The following is a 17,793-nucleotide window of genomic DNA, read 5'->3' on the forward strand; positions in this document are numbered from 1 at the left end:
CTTACAACTCCATGCCAGCTGTGATGGGAGAACTGCAAGCCTTTGGAGGTGCCTATGGTTTCAAAACAATCTCCAAAAGTCCTCTATTCTGAACCTCACCATCCCAAGGGCTGATCAAGTCCAGCTTGAGGCTGGGTCCCTGTTCATTTGGGTTTCACAGGGGATAGGGTACCTGGGCTGGCAGATACACCCTACACCCGGCAGTACAGTAGAGCATAACTATGCGGGGCTCCTGACGACCACTCGTTCATACTTATCCAGGTTGAAGGGTTACAGTCTCTCCTGGCTGGGATGCTTGGCAGCCGTCAAGAAGACACTTTTACTGAATATCCTAATCCTCATGTAGACTTTACCACTCATACCCCCCACCTACGCCAGACAGATTACAGTGCCTCATTTGGATCTTCATTTGGGACGGTAAAAAGGCGCAGATGGCAAAGACACAGGCATACCTATCTCAATCCGGCGGAGGGCAGGGGGTTCCCAACCTAAAGTGCTATTACCAAGCAGAACAGCTGCGTTATATGGCAGAGTGGTCTCGGCCTAGTACTGAAAAACACTGCTGCTTTATTGATCAAGGAGTGGCAGATATCCATATTTGGAAGGTTCCATGGATACCGAAACCACACCGGCCAACTGGGGCCTATAGTACTGCGAACCCCTAAGGGAGTTTGGAACAGGGTGCAGCTCCAGCTGGGACTATCCATCCCCATTTTACCCAGACACTGATTATAGGGAACCGAGATTTCCCCCTCTGTGCTCCACGGCTCAGCATTTACTTCATATCTTTTAATTGCAAAATGGTAGGTGACCTATTCAAAGTCAATGGCCTTATGGACTTCTCCCAGGTCCAGTCGGCGTACGGACTCCCATCCGCAGAACGCTGGCAGTACATGGCTATCCACCATTGGCTGTCAAAACCTTTGCTTCGTACCCACTTGCCAGTAGACCCCTCACCTCATTCGAGAAATGGCTCCTTACCCGCTCTTCCACAGATGCCTCCCATATGACATCTACACCTTTCTCACCACAGAGCTGAAATCATCTAAAACACCCACGAGACGAAGGTGGTAGGTGGAACGTGAACACTCCTTTACTGATAAAGAATGGTGTGACATTCTCCACCGCACCCTTGCCTCAGCCCACAGTACCTCCAGCAAAGAAATGTTCCTTAAAATTGCACAATATTGGTACTTTACACCAGCCAGTGTCGGCCAGGGGAAAGCAGAAGGAGACGATACATGTTGGTGATGCTGCAGAGTGACGGGCACCCTCACCCATATTCTTTGGCAATGTCCCAATGTCCTTTTAGAATGAGGTGCTGACTGCGGTGATCAAAATGTTTGACGCAGACATATGTAGGTTTCCCAGCTACTTTTTGCTGGGACTCCCTAACCCCTTAGCGTACCCCCTAAAATCTGTAAAACGACGTGCCATTACTCTAGCACTGGGAGCCGCCAAACAGACCTTACTTTCCCGCTGGGAAATAGACTGGCTGCACAAACTATGGGAATGGAAAAGTTGACAACGGTGGCTACCCATACGTTACCCTTGTTTGATAAGACCTGGGGGCAATGTATCCGGTACCTGTCGGATGAATTTTAAGAACTGACATGCCCAATATACCTACGAGTTCTCCACCTGACTCATCCTGGCCGTAAGTCCACCTAAACTGGTAGATGGTGGTCGTTTCAGCCTCTCACATACCCCCGCTAGTCCTATCATATGACTGGTGTCTCGTCCTCCCTTCACATTGTCTACACACATGCCTACCCCTTCTAACACCCTACCCCGACTCTTCTCCCCTCTGTTTTTTTATAACTCGCCCTCTCATATTATAAGTTTAATCGATGCTTCCCCACTAACCAATGGATGTAGGTGTGCTGATTGTTGTGCCTTGTTGCTTTACTAACAATACATGAGATCTTACTGGCAGAATTATCTATGAATGATTCTGGTTTTTCCTGCTCTCATTTGTATTTTATCTGAAAATGTTTATTTTTCCCTATCTATTTTTTATTTCTATTTATTGATGAATGAATACATTATTTTGATGTATAGTAAAATATAGATATCCATTAGAATAACTAAGAAGAGCTAAGATACATACATAATTAAGACGATGCTAATAATAATGTATTATTGTTTGTTATTGATGTTGATTACTTTTGTTTTAAATGTCTTAAATACGGAAAAACACATTTTAAGCCAAAAAAATAATTATTCATTTGTAAATCTTTTATGTAATCAAAGCACAAACCAACAGTATTCGTTCATATGTAATCGAGTACTTTGAAGTACCTGTAGGGCAACATGTTATCGCTTTATAAAATATTGCATAAAAATCAATAAAGTTTACCAGTTGCAGGGCGGATTCGGGGGACAGTTGCACTGGGGTAGGCATCTCTTGGCCTCGCAGCTGCAGCATCCCCATATGATGCCTGCTGGTGCAGGATGCCCGTCACTGATGGGGAGGAGTTGTAATACTGAATTTGTGTTGGCATTTTCAGAAGATCAAACTGTCATATGTTAAAGCTCAGCGCTGAGTGCTGGTTGGCACTGCCAGTTCCTTGTAGATTTGTTACACTTTTATTTTTTACTGTAAAGAAGAAAAAAAGAATGTCTGAATAAACAATCAGAAATCTTCTATAGCTCTTTTAACGAATCATTTCCAGTTGCATTGGTTGCTTTTTTAAAATTAAAATGTCCTTAAATCTAGTTTTTGTTAAATAATAATTTTTTCCATTCAATTCTAAAATGATATCACATTTTACACGCGTAAAAATGACTCCAGTTCACGAAAGGATCATACAAAAGTTAAAGGTGTGTTAGTATGAAGCACATTCTATGCTAGCTGAGAAACGATTTTCAGTAGGGGCTTAAAACATTGTGTACACCTACAGTTCGTGCACAAAAACCTCATTTGCGAGAGCAAAATCGCATTCTTTACAGAATTTATCTTTTGCAAACTGAATTTGTGCTACTTCTGGTCTCATGTGCCTTGTCTGCATCTGAGTTTTTTATGTGAGGTGTGATTCTAATGCTGTAACTTGTCTAAGACTACAGAATGTATGTATTTGATGGCTATGGAGAGGTTGTTGGTTCACTGCAACAATTGCTTCATCTGCTGGTGAAGGGTCCAAAGTGATGGAGCGTGTGCACAACATTCATCTGAGGATGACGATGAAGAAGAGCCAGTGTGAGAGTGATTTGATGGCCTGTAATGAGCCAGGATGTGGAAAATAAGATAGTGCAGCGTGATGCATGCAATACTAATTACAAAGGTTTGCAATGTAAAGTGCCTCCGATGGAGTGATTTCCTTGGCCCATTTCAAGTAGTACTGATTGAGGTCAAATTTTCACTAGTGTTGGTTAAACGAATATTGGGCCAAGTTGTACTCTGTTAAAAATTCTGATATGAGGCATGCCCTTGATTTCTTAGCTGACATTATTTCACAGGAATATTTCACAGGAATATTTCACTAAAGAGCTAATATCCTAGAATGGAGTTCAATTTTGTATTCCATGAGATGTAGTATTTTCCAAATGATCCAAGAATCAAGCTAAAAAGATGAAGTCTTCATCGCCCAACTCTCTTCAACCTTTACATGACTCGCTGGCCAACATCGTCGGAACCCACGGATTTAACATCATATCCTATGCAGCTGACACCCAGCTCATCCTCTCGCTCTTAGCAGACCCCACCACCTCAAGGGCCAACTTCTGCAGATGTATGACAAGCGTTGCCGACTGGACGAAAAACCACTGCCTGAAGCTCAACTTGGACAAAATGGAAGGGCTGATCTGCTGCAACAGCCCCTCCTTGTTGAACGATTCATGGTGGCCAGCGGAAGTACGACCCTTACTCACACCAACCAACAATACAAGAAACCTCAGCATAATACTGGACAGCAAGCGAACCATGAAATTCCATATCAAAGCAGTCTTCTCCCCCTGCTTCCTCACATGTTGCATACTATGGAAAGTCTTCAAGTGGCTCACCATCAACACCAGATGCACCATCACCCAGGCCCTAATCACCTGCTGTCTGGACTACGGCAATGCACTCTACACAGAAATCACCACACACCTCGTGAAGAAACTTCAGACCATTCAGAACTCCAAGGCTAAACTCATCCTTGACCTCCCCAAATGGACCCACATCACCCCTCACCTCAGAAACTCCACTGGCTCCCCGTACAGAAGAGCTGCCAATTCAAGATGTTGACCCTTCCCTACAAGGCCCTGCACAACCAAGATCCAGCCTACATCAACCTCCGCTTGAACTTCCACCAGCCCCCAGACACCTGCGATCCATGTCCCTCGCTCACACCCTTCGCATTCACCGTAACAACAGCTGAGGATGTTCCTTCTCCTACCTCGTCGCATAATCCTGAAACAAACACCCTCCGACCTCCGAACCTCTACCTCTCTTCTAGAATTCAGGAAGGCACACAAGACCTAAATCCAAATCTAAATCCGGCATTTGTAAAGCGCAAACTACTCACCCCTAAGGATGTCAAGGCGCTGGGGCCGTCGGGGACATTAATTGAGCTATTGCCCAGAGTCACATGGTGCTGAACTGAGCTGCTGCCGGGGATCAAACCGTGTGTCCTGCGCTCCGGAGTTAGCCGCCCTGGCCGCTGCGCCACACCTCTCCCTCAAACCTGGCTGTTCAACTGATCTCTCTGGCAACTGCCTCTTCCTCAGCACCTGGATACCCTCCCGGGTGATTAGTTGCGCTTTACAAATCAACTGATTCATTGAAAGAGAACATTGGAGGGCAATTGGTGAGGTGTAAAGATAAGAATTACAGAATGAAGTGTGTTAAGGCTAAAAATATAATGGGTAATGATGCCAGAGTAAAATTACCAAGCAGTGTGAGGAAAAAGTGACTGAAATATGGACAAATGCTGTTGAGCAGAATGCGAAAGAGTAATGCTGGTCACTAGTGAAACATACGAGATGCAGCGAGCGACAGTAAAGTGGGTCTGAAGGATGATGAGCATGAAGTGGTAAGATGTCCGACAGCCTCTCCAGAGACGCAACAGGAAAGGGGTCCAAAGATGTTGTGGTAGAATCAGCAGATGGTAGCCACAGAAGTACTCATGCACAATGTGTTTCGGAGAGTACAGGCATTTTGTGCTTTCAAGAATTATCTACTTTTCCTAATAGCTACAAGCGCTTGCAGTAGTAGTACTAGCAAAAATAGTATTATAGTATTAGTAGCATTAGTGGAGCCATTTTATTGATGGTGAATTGCTCACTGAAGGCTTATACAACAACAATTATAAACATCTAGGATCATAAAAAATACCTAGAATCAAATAAAAGTCTAACATTTGCAGTAGTAGTACTAGCAAAAATAGTATTATAGTATTAGTAGCATTAGTGGAGCCATTTTATTGATGGTGAATTGCTCACTGAAGGCTTATACAACAACAATTATAAACATCTAGGATCATAAAAAATACCTAGAATCAAATAAAAGTCTAACATAAAATTAGAGTTGAACACACTAGAAAGCAACAATTTCCATTTCATTAAAATGATAAAAAAATAAATTACAAGAAAAATGTGGATTATTGCCTTTAAGCACGTTTACCATCACAAAGCTTTCAGAATCGGACATATTATCTAACAACGATTCTCACAAAACGCTATTCCCCATTTTAGGCATACCTCAAGACTAAATTCCTAAAAGTCGGGCAAAAGAATCTTCTTCACAAAATAGGCACAGAACACTACCATGATTGTGTTGTAAAGCAGATATCATGTCTGTTTGCATAAAAGACTAGGCAAATGTGATCGAGGAAGAAGTCCTGAAAAAACTGCTGATATATATCTATCATTTTGTTTCAGTTAGCAGCTCAGCAAAATCTCCCTTTAGAATAGTATTTGAGACTGTAATGCAAAGTCCATTTAAACTGGAGGTAAGTTGCACATGATTCCCAGGATCTTAGAGAAAATCTATGAGTGTTCATGTTTTTACTTTGTGAGAAAAACGTTATTGTGGCAGAAAAGTGAAACGAATGAATGTGCAATGCAATAAGTGAATTACACTGTTTCTTTTCAATAGACTAAGGCATCCAAATAGCAAGCACTTCCTAAAAAAAAACCTCAATATGCGGCAATTAAAATGTGGAAAAACAGCAAAATTGTAAAGTGCATAATGGGCAGTAAGTCGCTTTGTCTTTATTACGGGCAATGTCACCGTCATTTTTTTCTCTACAAGAGCCATGAGTTTTACAAACCGTACTGCCAAGGGTAAATGTGTGATCTGATAACATGTGATCACTGCTTGTTTACAAGAGTGGAGCCCCAATTGTATAAAGAGCAGTTTCAAAAGGGCGAGCCTCTCTTGTAGTAGCTTTTTGGAGCAAAACAGGACCCTAGCCACTGACTTGCATCAGTCATAATGATACTGGTTTCCCATGTGTCAAAAAGGTTTTAACAAAATAGCTTGGACAAGATTCACCCCATACAAATTTCTCCTGTTTTTAATAATTGACTAGACTCTCATTTGGTTCAACACCCTTGGCAGACAACTTAGCCAATTCCAAAATAGTGTTATTCGGCTTAAAGGGAGGCAAATTTATCCTTTAAGTTTCCAAAGACTTATTGCTCCCTGGCATAGTAGGCTTCTTAATTGAAAGCAAAGATCAAACCATCATCTTAGAATGCTGTGACACCTGCTATGCCCTTAATCATGTTCTCTACCACTGTTTGGAAGACAGCTGATGTGGAAGCAAAACCGAAAGGCATGTTTTTAAACTGATATGCTCTCTGAGGAATAATAAAAGATTTGAGACGTCTTGAGTCACAGTGAAAATCAATTTAGTGATATGCAGATGTCATATCCAATAATGTAAAGATTTTGGCCCTCTTTAAGGAAGCCAACATCTCTTATGTTGGGAAGAGGATGTTAGACTATCCAAATCTTAGAATTCAGATTTCACAAATCCACACTCATACGTAAAGATCCATTTCCTATGAGAACCAACACTATGGGAGACAACCATTCAGAACATTCAAGCAGTTCTATCAAGCAGTTCTCTAATTCATAATTTAGCTCACCCCTCAAAGAAAAAAGGTATACTGCAAAGTTTACATGTCACTGGTTGTGCATCTCTTTTCAATTGTATCTTGAGTACAAAATCTTTAAACATTTCCGGCATATCTTTCAACAATCCTCCTTTTGCAGAACTTGCTCTGATTTGTAAGAGTCTAGCACTGTGCCAAGATTTCTTTGTTCCAACTAGCACAACAGGCAAAAGTCATCTTGAGCAACATAGACTACTCTATTTGTCTCACTGTCCTTGAATTTGAGGGTGTCATCAAATTCTCCAATCACGTCAACCGGTTTACCACCACAGCCAACTGGTGGTCGCACAAACAGTTGTCTTAAAGAGACCTCCTTGAAAAGGTTCCACCAGTGCTTCTCTCCAATCAAGGTGAATGAAGAACCAGAATCAGCCATTACTTGGATTTGCACCCTTGTCTATTATGCAAAACGAAAGTTTAAATTGATATGATGAAACGCCCAATGCCACATTTTTTTCACTGGTCATCTCTTGTTTTGCATCACATTCCAATTTGATGGAAAACATGATATTATCATTGCTGGAAACGGCATTATCATCACATGTGTCAGGTGCGTTCATAGTATTCACTTTAAAACGAAAAGGGTTTTGGATGATTTACATACTTTTGAAAAATTACCTTTTTTCTTACATCTTGCATGAACATGGTCTAATGCAGGGCAGAATTAGATATTGCCTAAATTTGAGAGCTACTACACTTATAACATACACCTGCTTTGTGTTTTTTTCCAATTGCTTTATTGTCAGTCTTCTCTTCAAAATTGCTGATTGGTTCAACATTTTGTTGAACGGAGTCTGAAATAGTCATTGTTCCACAAATTGTGTGGTATTCTCAATGCTACCTGTAATTTCTATTGCTTTGTATAAGGGTACATTGTGAGTTGAGGGCAAAGTTTCTTGGAACTTGTTTCTGTTTTTTTCCATCTGCTGGTATATAATAATTTCTTCTTTGAACGATTTGTAATCACAGGAGATGGTTTGAATTCCTAACGTACCCGGAAACCTTGCAACATATTTCAAGTATCTTGGATCTTTTGTAAAATTTGTGCCTTACTATCTGTCGTTTGGCAGTCAGGCCTCCCCCCTTTGCAGGCAATCAACCATGCGTGGCCTCTTATGCATTAGTGGCCAGATAACTAAAACCACGCTTGGAGCCCGGGCTCTCAATTACTTTTTCTTTCACTGGCGTACGCCAGTCGCCTCCACTCACGTTACGCACATGGGGGTCACCAGACGCCTACCCCTGTGCGATTTGTAACAAATGGATTCGCCCCTACTTGGGTAACATTACACTATCGTCACATTTTTATGTGCCTTAAACCTTACATCTAAAAACTTGATGGTTGAAGTATATTCATCTAATGCATCTTCATCTCATAATAAAGTTTTCTTGAGTACATGTTTCAAAATCTTTTGCCCTCCAGACCTAAACAATGTCGTGCCATAGCAAATTACTTTAAGTGAAAACATCACCTTCATGTGATCGAAATAAACCTCAAAGCTATCTTTCAATTGTTCCCAATCAACATTAGATCCAATAGGAATGGGTATAAATGCGGGAGGAGGTATTATACTTTGTTGCATGATGAGACACAAAAAAATGGAGCTTTGGGGGCAGCCGACTGGCAGGGAGGCTCGCAGCACCGGGGTTTTTGGGCCGGGTGGTGCGGCCCGAGCCCAATTGGGCTCACGCTTGGGCTACCTTTGGGCTGGGGGCAGGGGGTATGTATCTGACCATTTCGGGAGCCGTGTCACCATTTTGGAAGGTGACACGGCTGCTGAAATCTCCATAGTTAGGGAAAGGTTTTGAACGTTGTTGTAAGTTTCAGGGAACTTGTTTTGCTTCGGGAGTTCTGCGGCTGCTTACGATGATGGCGAGAAATGACGCAAGGGTGCAAGAGGCCATGCGGCTCCTGGCTGAAGCCGGCCGCATGGACCTCATAAGAGGCCCCGTTAAGAGAGCGGAGCGGCTGCAGCGCCACGTGGCTGTGGGCGTGGCCGCAGCGATCATCCCGTGTTCCCCGACAAGAGGCGGGGGTGGCAGGCAAAAGGGTACAGAGGTATGAGGGGGGGCCACGGGGCAAAGGCAGCCCCCGCCAAAATGGGAAGATGGGGTAGAGCGCAATGAAGCGTCCCCCCCCCCCTGGAATTCGTGGAAGGGGAAGGGAGGAGCAGTGCACAAAGGGAAGCGCAATGGGGGCACCGAGGCCTTTGGGGCCTCGAGGGCCACAAGGTTTTTGAGGATGCCTGTGGGAGTAGGGGGCCTGGAGTGGAGGGAGAGGCCCCTGAGGTGGGAGGACAGGAGGGGGGCTGCAAAGGTAGTTCCTGGGCGGGAGGAGGGGAGGCCCAGTGTCCAGGGAGGGCAGGCGCCACCTAGGGGGGGCCTGGGGTGCTCCAGGTGCTTATAGGGGAGGAAGAGGGGTTGAGGGGGGTCCAGAGATGCAGCAGTGGTGGCTCTGGACATCAGAGGGTGGTTGGACAGGGCCCCCTGGGGAGTGAGGGACAGGTGGTCTGTGGAGGGGGGTGGGCGCAGGGATATCTGGGGGGGAGGGGAGGGGCAACTGGGTAAAAGAGGGGAGGCCCACCCAGGCCGGCAATGGGGAAAGCGGATGGTTTCCCTTTTAGAATGGAACGAGGGGGAAGAGGAGGTGCTGGGGAGGGTGCGTGAGAGATCCCCACCAGCCACGGGGTGCTGGGGTGGTAGTGTCAGGAGGGGGTGGGCCCGGCAACACGGGGGTCACTCAGCGGGGCCGGGCAGCGGCGGGGCCGGAGAGGGGGAGGGGTGGGGGAGTGTAGGGGGGTGCCCAAAGGCACTGCCAAGGGCCATAGGTATGGGGGGTATTGGCAGTGGTGCCCGGAGCAGGGACAGGTAGGGACAATCAGGCGCGGGGCTCATGCATGGTGGGCGAGTTGCATGCGGCTCCTCACTACCGTTAAGAAGTGAAGGCAGGGTCCCGAGCGGACAGCTGGAGCACAGCGAGGGACCACTGTGGCAAACTTGAACAGAGGTCTGCATTGGTCACGGTGGGGCGACAGCCCAGTTGGGCACAGGTGCCCACTAGGGCGTTGGTGGCAAGAAGCGGAATCAACAGGCAGGCTGCGGAGGTCGGCCCGATTTGGTAACAAAAGAGGTGATACACGATGATATGGTCACGACTGGGCGACAGGGCCCTCCAGGGTGTCGGTGACAGAGCACGGGCAGAAGCGGAAGGCTGAAGCCACAATAGACAGGTTGTTGGAAGAGGCCAGGCACACGTGGGTAACGAGAATGGAGGCGGAGGGGGAATGGGAGGACATTCCACTAGATTTTGATTAGGTTAGTTTGGAAGAATGGGAGATAGTGGACGAAGAAGGGGGGGGACCAGTAATGTTGTACCTAGTCTGTTGCAGGAGGCGAGACCGGATGCAGAGTACGCGGCGATTGCTCGGAAGGCTCAACCCTTGGCAACACTGGTTAGGCGGTGGGATTCGGTGAAGACACTGACCTTGACGCCTGGTAAGAAAGGAGGGTGGAATGGCATGAATTACACAAAACAGAGGGTGTCCACAGGGACGGATGCAAGGGGTGAGGAAGGGGACAACTGGCTCAAACTGTGTAAGGGTAGGTACGTTAGAGAAACAGGTGTAGGTACTGAAGGGCAGACGATGGTCAAGGAGGCAGAAAAGGAGGGGTCAGGGGGCAAGATGGATGAAGCGGCACAGACAGACGCAGAAGCGGTTAAGTGTACAGGTGACAAGGGTGAAGGGGGGCTGGTCAGGTGACGGAAGGCAAAGAAAGCGCGGAGGTCCGACTGCCAAAATTGCCGTACATGGGGGTGACGAAACCGTTGGGAGTGCACCTCATGTTAGCCATGAAAGAAAAAATATGGAAGGGCGAATATGTAGATATGTGGAAGTTGCTGCATTGGGAATTGCGCTCTAAGGAGGGATCAAGGGAAGAAGAGCTGGAGTTATCCGGGCAACCCAGGGTACCCATGACTATAGAGAACTGTTCGGCAGCCTTCTTAATTTTTGCGAGTGTGTACTGTGAGAAGTACCCAGAAAGGTCCGTGACTTTGTTTAAATACATGGATGTAGTAAGGAGGGCACATCTGACGTACGGGGGCTACACCTGGTCACACTATGACGAAGAATTTTGTGCCAGGCTCGCTTGGGACCCGGAGGCAATGAGATCGATGCAGATCTCTACCAGCAGACCAAGGGGGTGGTGAAGTTTGGAAAGACAACTTACACGGCCAGCGGTTTACCACTGGTTTACCGCCCCTTTCAAAACAATCCTAACGGGGGGGTGGGATACACACAAAAGCCCAATCATTCAACAATTTAATTCCTAATGACTTGGCGTCAGTCTCTTACTCTTCAGTGGATGTAGCTAGGGCGCTGGTGGAAAGGGTAGGACGAGGGTGGAAATGGCAAAATGCGATATTAAGGCTGCTTTCCGGCTCTTGCTAGTACACCCGGAGGACTTCCAGTTGCTGGGCATTCAGGTTGATGGCAGCATTTTTGTGGATAAAGCGTTACCCATGGGATGCTCCATATCATGTGCGCTGTTTGAGAAGTTCAGTTCATTCTTGCAGTGGGTTTTCTGTTGGGAAACGTGTAACGATACGGTGACACATTATCTTGATGACTTCTTCTTGGTGGGCCGGCCTGGTTCGACAGACTGGGTGTCTCCTTGGCACCGGAGAAGACGCAAGGTCCAAACATGGTTTTGTCATTTCGGGGGATTGAACTGGATTCTGTGGCCATGGAGGCCAGGTTGCCGGAGGACAAAAAATTGCACATGAGACTGTTGATCGATGACATGCTGGCCAGAAAGAAAGTGACAGTGAGAATGGTCCAAGTTTTACTGGGGCATTTGAATTTTGCATGCAGGGTGGACATTTTGCAGGAGACTGGGCAGGGCACTGGCAGGCCTCACGCTGCCACACCACCATATGCGTTTGTCGGCAGGGACGAAGGAAGACCTAAGAATGTGGTGCAGGTTTTTGGAGGATTTCAAGGGGATACTGTAGTGTTCTTACTTCTTGGTATCTGTGGAATGTCATCTCTGTTACTAGGCTATGCTGCCTAGAACGTGGAACCTGCATCTTGGGAAAGACATTGTAAGCAGTTGAGCAGTTGGTGACTGCAGGGCTTGATGCTGGATGGGGTTTACTTATTTCCTTGAACTTTAATAAATACTATTCTACTTCATCATTTCCACGTCATCTTGTATCAGCTTATTACACTTGGCGACGACTGGAACAAGAAACGAACAACGTGTCCTACAATCAATCAAAGAAAACCTCAACACATCAAACCTACCTTCTTCACAGCTGTGTGCCGGCAGGATTGCCTGTTACCTCCAGCTTTTTCTGCCCTGGGTGAGACTTCTGATCCAGCACCTGGTTTCAACCGAGCGGCAGCTGCGGAGCATTTCTTTGCACATCGATTCCGGGTTTGTCTGCCCGGTCCATTGAGCGCTTCGCTGCCTTCCCGCTCCTGTGGTCTGTGAGTACTTTTGGGATTTATTTTGGGGATATTGAGAGGTCGCGCAGGATGAGGCGCAAGCTCTTGTGGAACGAGAGCCTTTGCGCGTTTGGAAACGCGAGCGCGAGGACGGTTTCAGCTCCAGTGTCAAGGGAGGTGCGAGCCTTCTAACGTCACAGCATTGTTGCTACGCACGCACGCTCTTCTTTGTCTCCGCCACTCTCTACTCTTCCTGGTTATGCGCATCTGCTTTGCTGACACGCACAGCTTATCTCCGCCTCTAACTCTCACAGCTGCTCTTTTGTTACGCATGCCGACATCGCTGACATGCACAGCTTGCCCCTGTGTCTCTGACTTCTACAGCTGCTCTTCCTACCTACGTGTGTCTGCATCGCTGACATGCACAGCTTGCCTCATTCAGGAACTCCTCTCCCCCTTTATCTATGAGCACAGTTTTCGCCTTCAATTAAACACCCAAAAATCGTTTTGTCATCACTCACACACACAGTTTCCTTTTTCATGTGTGACAGTTTTCTCCGCTGATGCACACAGCTTATCTCGGTTAAAAAATAAAAAAAAGGCACCTTATACTTATTCAATAATTTCGCCTCTTACTTACTTCCTGATTACTCTTGTGTGTCAGTCTTCCTCGCTGATGCACTCAGCTTACTTCAAGTGTAAAGCACTTCACATTCAGTTACTTATCGCACACCCAATACTCTAATCATTAGCATTTGCAAATATCCGTGCCTACAGTTTCGTTCTTGTAGTGCTATTTCTCTGATTCTTCCAACATGCAAAACGTGCCTGCTCCAGCCTTTTTCTTATCTTCTCCTGGAGAACCTAGTTTACCTTGGCTAAAATGGAAGAAGGTTTTTGCCAACTATGCCAGGGTTTGCGGAACCTCCCTAAGCGCAGAAAGGAAAACATCTTTATTAAAACATTGTCTTGGAGCAGAAGGACAAGAAGTTTATGAGCACCTTCCTGATCTCTCAGATAATGATTCATCTACTCTCAATGAATTTGAAATTGCAATAAAAAAATTAGACTTACACTTCTTACCAAAACTAAGCACAGTCCTTGAAAGGTATCACTTTGGATGACATATGCAAAAAAGAGAAGAATCTGTTGAGGAGTATATCACTGAGCTGCGAAAATTAGCCTCAACATGCAATTTTGGAGTATCTTTGAAAGAACGTCTTCGTGACCAGTTGATGTTGGGTTGCAACGTCGATAAAGCTAGGGACAATCTCTGGCAAAAAGACAATCCTTCTTTGCATGAAGTAGTTACCATTGCGAGAACGTATGGACACTCGAAAGTATGCTTGGACACAATACATAAAACCACTGTACAAGAAAAACCACAAACATCTGTTTTGAAGGCAGACAATGACAGGGAGAGAAATGACAAAAATGAAGAGGCAAAAAGCATAATTTTGGGTAAGTCTCAGAATCAACCCAACACTTCAAAAAGTTTCAAAAATAAGGATATGGTCCACCCCAGTATCTCGAAACAGTTCCTAGGTAAATGTTTCAGGTGTGGAAATTCTGGCCATTTGACAAATTCCAAAAACTGTCCTGGCTGGAAGGCGTCCTGCTCTACTTGTGGACGGAAAGGCTACTTTACTAGATGCTGCAGATCAGAAAAATGTGAGGGAGGTAGACTTGTTTGAAGAAGAAATTGAGGAAATCAACATATGTCAAGTCAAAGCTTCTGGGGGTGATGCTCCAATTGATGTAGTGCTCATCAATGATTCTTCTGTAAAAATATTATTTGATTCAGGATCTAAAGTGACTTTAATTCCCAAAAAGTTTTTTGATCAGTACCTTTCAAAGAAAGTGACATTGTTAAAACCAGACATACCTCCAATAGGGTATGGGGGAGAGATAATTCCTCTTTTAGGATGGTTCTGGGGTACCACTGATTACAGAAGCAGAGTTGTTCTCGGGAAAATGTATGTTTCCATGAAAGGTGACTCTTTGTTGAGCTGGTTTCACCAACGGGATCTACATGTTTTCCTGTACCCAAACGAGACTCCTTCGGTATGCTTAAGAGATTTACCTTTAATTAGTCAAATTGCTAAAGACTGCAAAACGTGGTTCAGTCGCTTTCCTGGTGTGTTTAAAAAAGAACTAGTCTGTCTTAATAATTATATGCACCATATCAAAATTATTCCTGGTTCCATTCCCAAGGTGTCTAGAGTCCGAGTTCCTTTTGCAGTAAAAGACAAGATGAAACTTGAACTGGAGAAACTCAAATCCAATAAAATTATAGGAGGAGGTTGTAGCTACGGAATGGCTTTCTCCCATAGTTATGGCACGCAAGGCCAATGGAGAGGCCAGACTCTGTGTGGATCTCAGAGAGCTTAACAAAGCAGTTGTCGTGGACCATTATCCATTGCCAAATATTAGTGAGATGTTATGCTGTCTTGCTGGGGCAAAACATTTTTCGTCTCTAGATTTGACCTCAGCTTACCACCAGGTAAAGCTACACCCATCTTCTCAGGACTTAACTGCCTTCATAACGCCCTTTGGCACCTTTAAGTTTTTGAGGATGCCCTTTGGCCTCATCTCAGCGGCCTCTGTGTTCCAGAGAGTCATGGAACACATCCTTGAAGGTGTCAAGGACGTCAAAATTTATCAGGGCAATGTTTTGGTGCTCGGTTCCAGCTCAGAGGAACATGATCACACTTTGAGTCTGGTCTTGAGAAAGATGTGTAATGCTGGTTTAACCCTGCAAGCGGATAAATGCAAATTTGATGTATCTGAGATCGAATATTCAGGTCATCATATATCCGCCAGTGGCATTAGTCCCAAATCTGCCTTAGTTGAGACAATTTCCAAACTTCGCAGCCCTGTAAGCAAAGAAGAGCTGGTAAAGTTTCTTGGCATGGCTGAGTTCTATCACAAGTTTGTCCCTAATTTTGCCAGTTCGACGACTCACTTCAGAAACCTTTTAAAAAAAGGGTGCGAGTTCACTTGGACAAATGATTGTGAAAGTGAGTTTAAACATTTGAAAATATGTCTCAACAAAGCCCAAGATCTTAGCAGCTTTGACCCACGGATTAAATACTATTTAATGACGGATGACAGCTCGAAGGGTTTAGGTGTTGTCTTGTTCCAAAAGCCTGAAGGGTCCGAGAAGGTTGTGTTATTCATGTCGAGACCTTTAAGGGGAGCAGAATGTAGTTATTCGGCGGTAGAAAGGGAAGCTTTGGTCATCTATTGGGCCATTCGCAAGTTGAGGAACTTTCTTTGGGGTGGTAACTTTGAAGTACTAACTGATCATAAGCCGTTAAAGGAACTATTTGAGAAAAAAGGTATTGACTTTGTCTCACACCGCATTCGCAAATGGGTTGTGGCCTTACAGGAATTTAGTTTTGTAGTCCCTTACGTGCCAGGTGCCAACAATATTTTGGCAGACTGCTTGTCCAGATTGTGCGGTGTGGATGGTGAAATGCCCGAGTGTGATTGTTTTGGTGGTGAGGAGTTTGATGAAGGCGTGGATGTATGTCTTGTAAGTGAAGGCATTGTGTCTGAGGATGAATGGAGGGGTGCCTTAGCAAAAGATGAAGTTTTGAAGGTTGTGATGGAAATGATTGTGAATGGTTGGTGTGACAAAAAAGATTGTAACCAGGCATTAAAGGGTTACTGGCAAGTCAAGCATGAACTCACAGTTGTGGACGGGTTGCTCATGAGGGGTAGCAGGCTTATTCCTGCCCGTGAGTTATGGATTAAATTATTAAATCATGCGCATGCCAGTCACATGGGCATTGTCAAGACGAAGGAAAGATTGAGGTAGTCTTACTGGTGGCCGGGCATGGATGTCTGGATCGAAAGGGAAGTCAGGAGTTGTCCAGAATGTGTGTGTTGTGACAAGATCTTAAAATGCAGAACACAGCCTATGGTGGTGAGAGAGGAATCAGAGGGTCCCTGGTCCGATGTGGCCATAGATATTTTAGGTCCAATTGAGCTAAAATCTTGTGACCGTTATGTCTTAGTTTGTGTGGACATGTTTTCTCGTTGGCCCGAAATCAAAGCGGTGAATTCCATTGTTTCCTCTGCAGTGATTGAGTTTTTAGATTCTCTCTTTGAAAGAGAAGCCTTTCCCAAGTCCTTACTCTCAGATAATGGTGTATAATTCACCTCTTCCATAGTGGAAGAGTTCTTGTCTTCAAGAGGGAGAAAACACAAAAAGGCGGCTCTCTATCATCCAGAAAGTAATGGGGTAGTTGAAAGGTTTGTAAAGGTCTTGAAGGAGACCTTACAAGAGGCTGTAGCAACATGTACTGATTCGGAGACTGCAATGAAGAAGAAACTGAAAGAGTACAGGTTTACCCCACACTCGTCTACGGGTGTATCTCCCTTCCAGTTTTTTAAGAAGAGAGCTCCTTGCACTGAGATGTGTTCCTCTTGGGTCTGTTCAAAGAGGATTTCTGTTGACAAAGATGCCATGGGTACTGAAGGATGGAGAGATAGGGAACAAATGATCAAAGAGAAGAGGAAGCAGTGGTATGATCTGAGGAAAGCAGTTAAGAACACTAATGTCTCTGTGGGTGATTGGGTAAAAATAAAATCTCCTCGCTTAAGCAAACCTGGGTCGAAATTCAGCACACCCTTTAAAGTGATCAAAGTGTTTAACAATGCCGTTCGCACTCATGATCATAAGGTATGGAACCTTAATAGAGTGGCAAAATGCCAGGTCGGAAATTCAAAACCCAGTCTTCTGTCAGAGGAATCTGGTGCTGGGTCACAAGAGAATTCAACCAGGCCTCATAGACTCATACAAAGACCAGCCAAGTTTCATGATTATGTTTAGTTTTTATGTCGCTTTATTATTTATTTATTTTTACTTATTGCCTTTTTGTGTTATTAAGGGGAAGGTAATGTAGTGTTCTTACTTCTTGGTATCTGTGGAATGTCATCTCTGTTACTAGGCTACGCTGCCTAGAACGTGGAACCTGCATCTTGTGAAAGAGATTGTAAGCAGTTGAGCAGTTAGCGACTGCAGAGCTTGATGCTGGATGGGGTTTACTTATTTCCTTGAACTTTAATAAATTCTATTCTACTTCATCATTTCCACGTGATCTTGTATCAGCTTATTACAGATACCCATGGCAGCTCCAGAAGAGTGGGATTGGGTTCTCATATATTCTCTAACACAGCCGGATCTGGAGGTTTCGGTTTGTATTGGCAGGGAAAATGGTGTGCCGAAGAG

The 17,793-nt window shown here is 44.9% G+C and overlaps 1 protein-coding gene across 1 annotated transcript in view; it reads right to left on the bottom strand.

The window, feature by feature from the left end:
* LOXHD1 (lipoxygenase homology PLAT domains 1) overlaps positions 1-17,793 on the bottom strand; it is a 1,221,805-nt gene that overhangs the window by 1,125,333 nt on the left and 78,679 nt on the right. Inside the window, exon 2 of the mRNA XM_085629301.1 lies at positions 2,360-2,599. Coding sequence (XP_085485427.1) covers positions 2,360-2,504 — 145 coding nt within the window. The 5' untranslated portion in view covers positions 2,505-2,599. The remainder of the gene's footprint in view (positions 1-2,359; positions 2,600-17,793) is intronic.

Source organism: Triturus cristatus, chromosome 2_1 (genome assembly GCF_964204655.1).
Source record: "Triturus cristatus chromosome 2_1, aTriCri1.1, whole genome shotgun sequence".
NCBI lineage: Eukaryota > Metazoa > Chordata > Amphibia > Caudata > Salamandridae > Triturus > Triturus cristatus.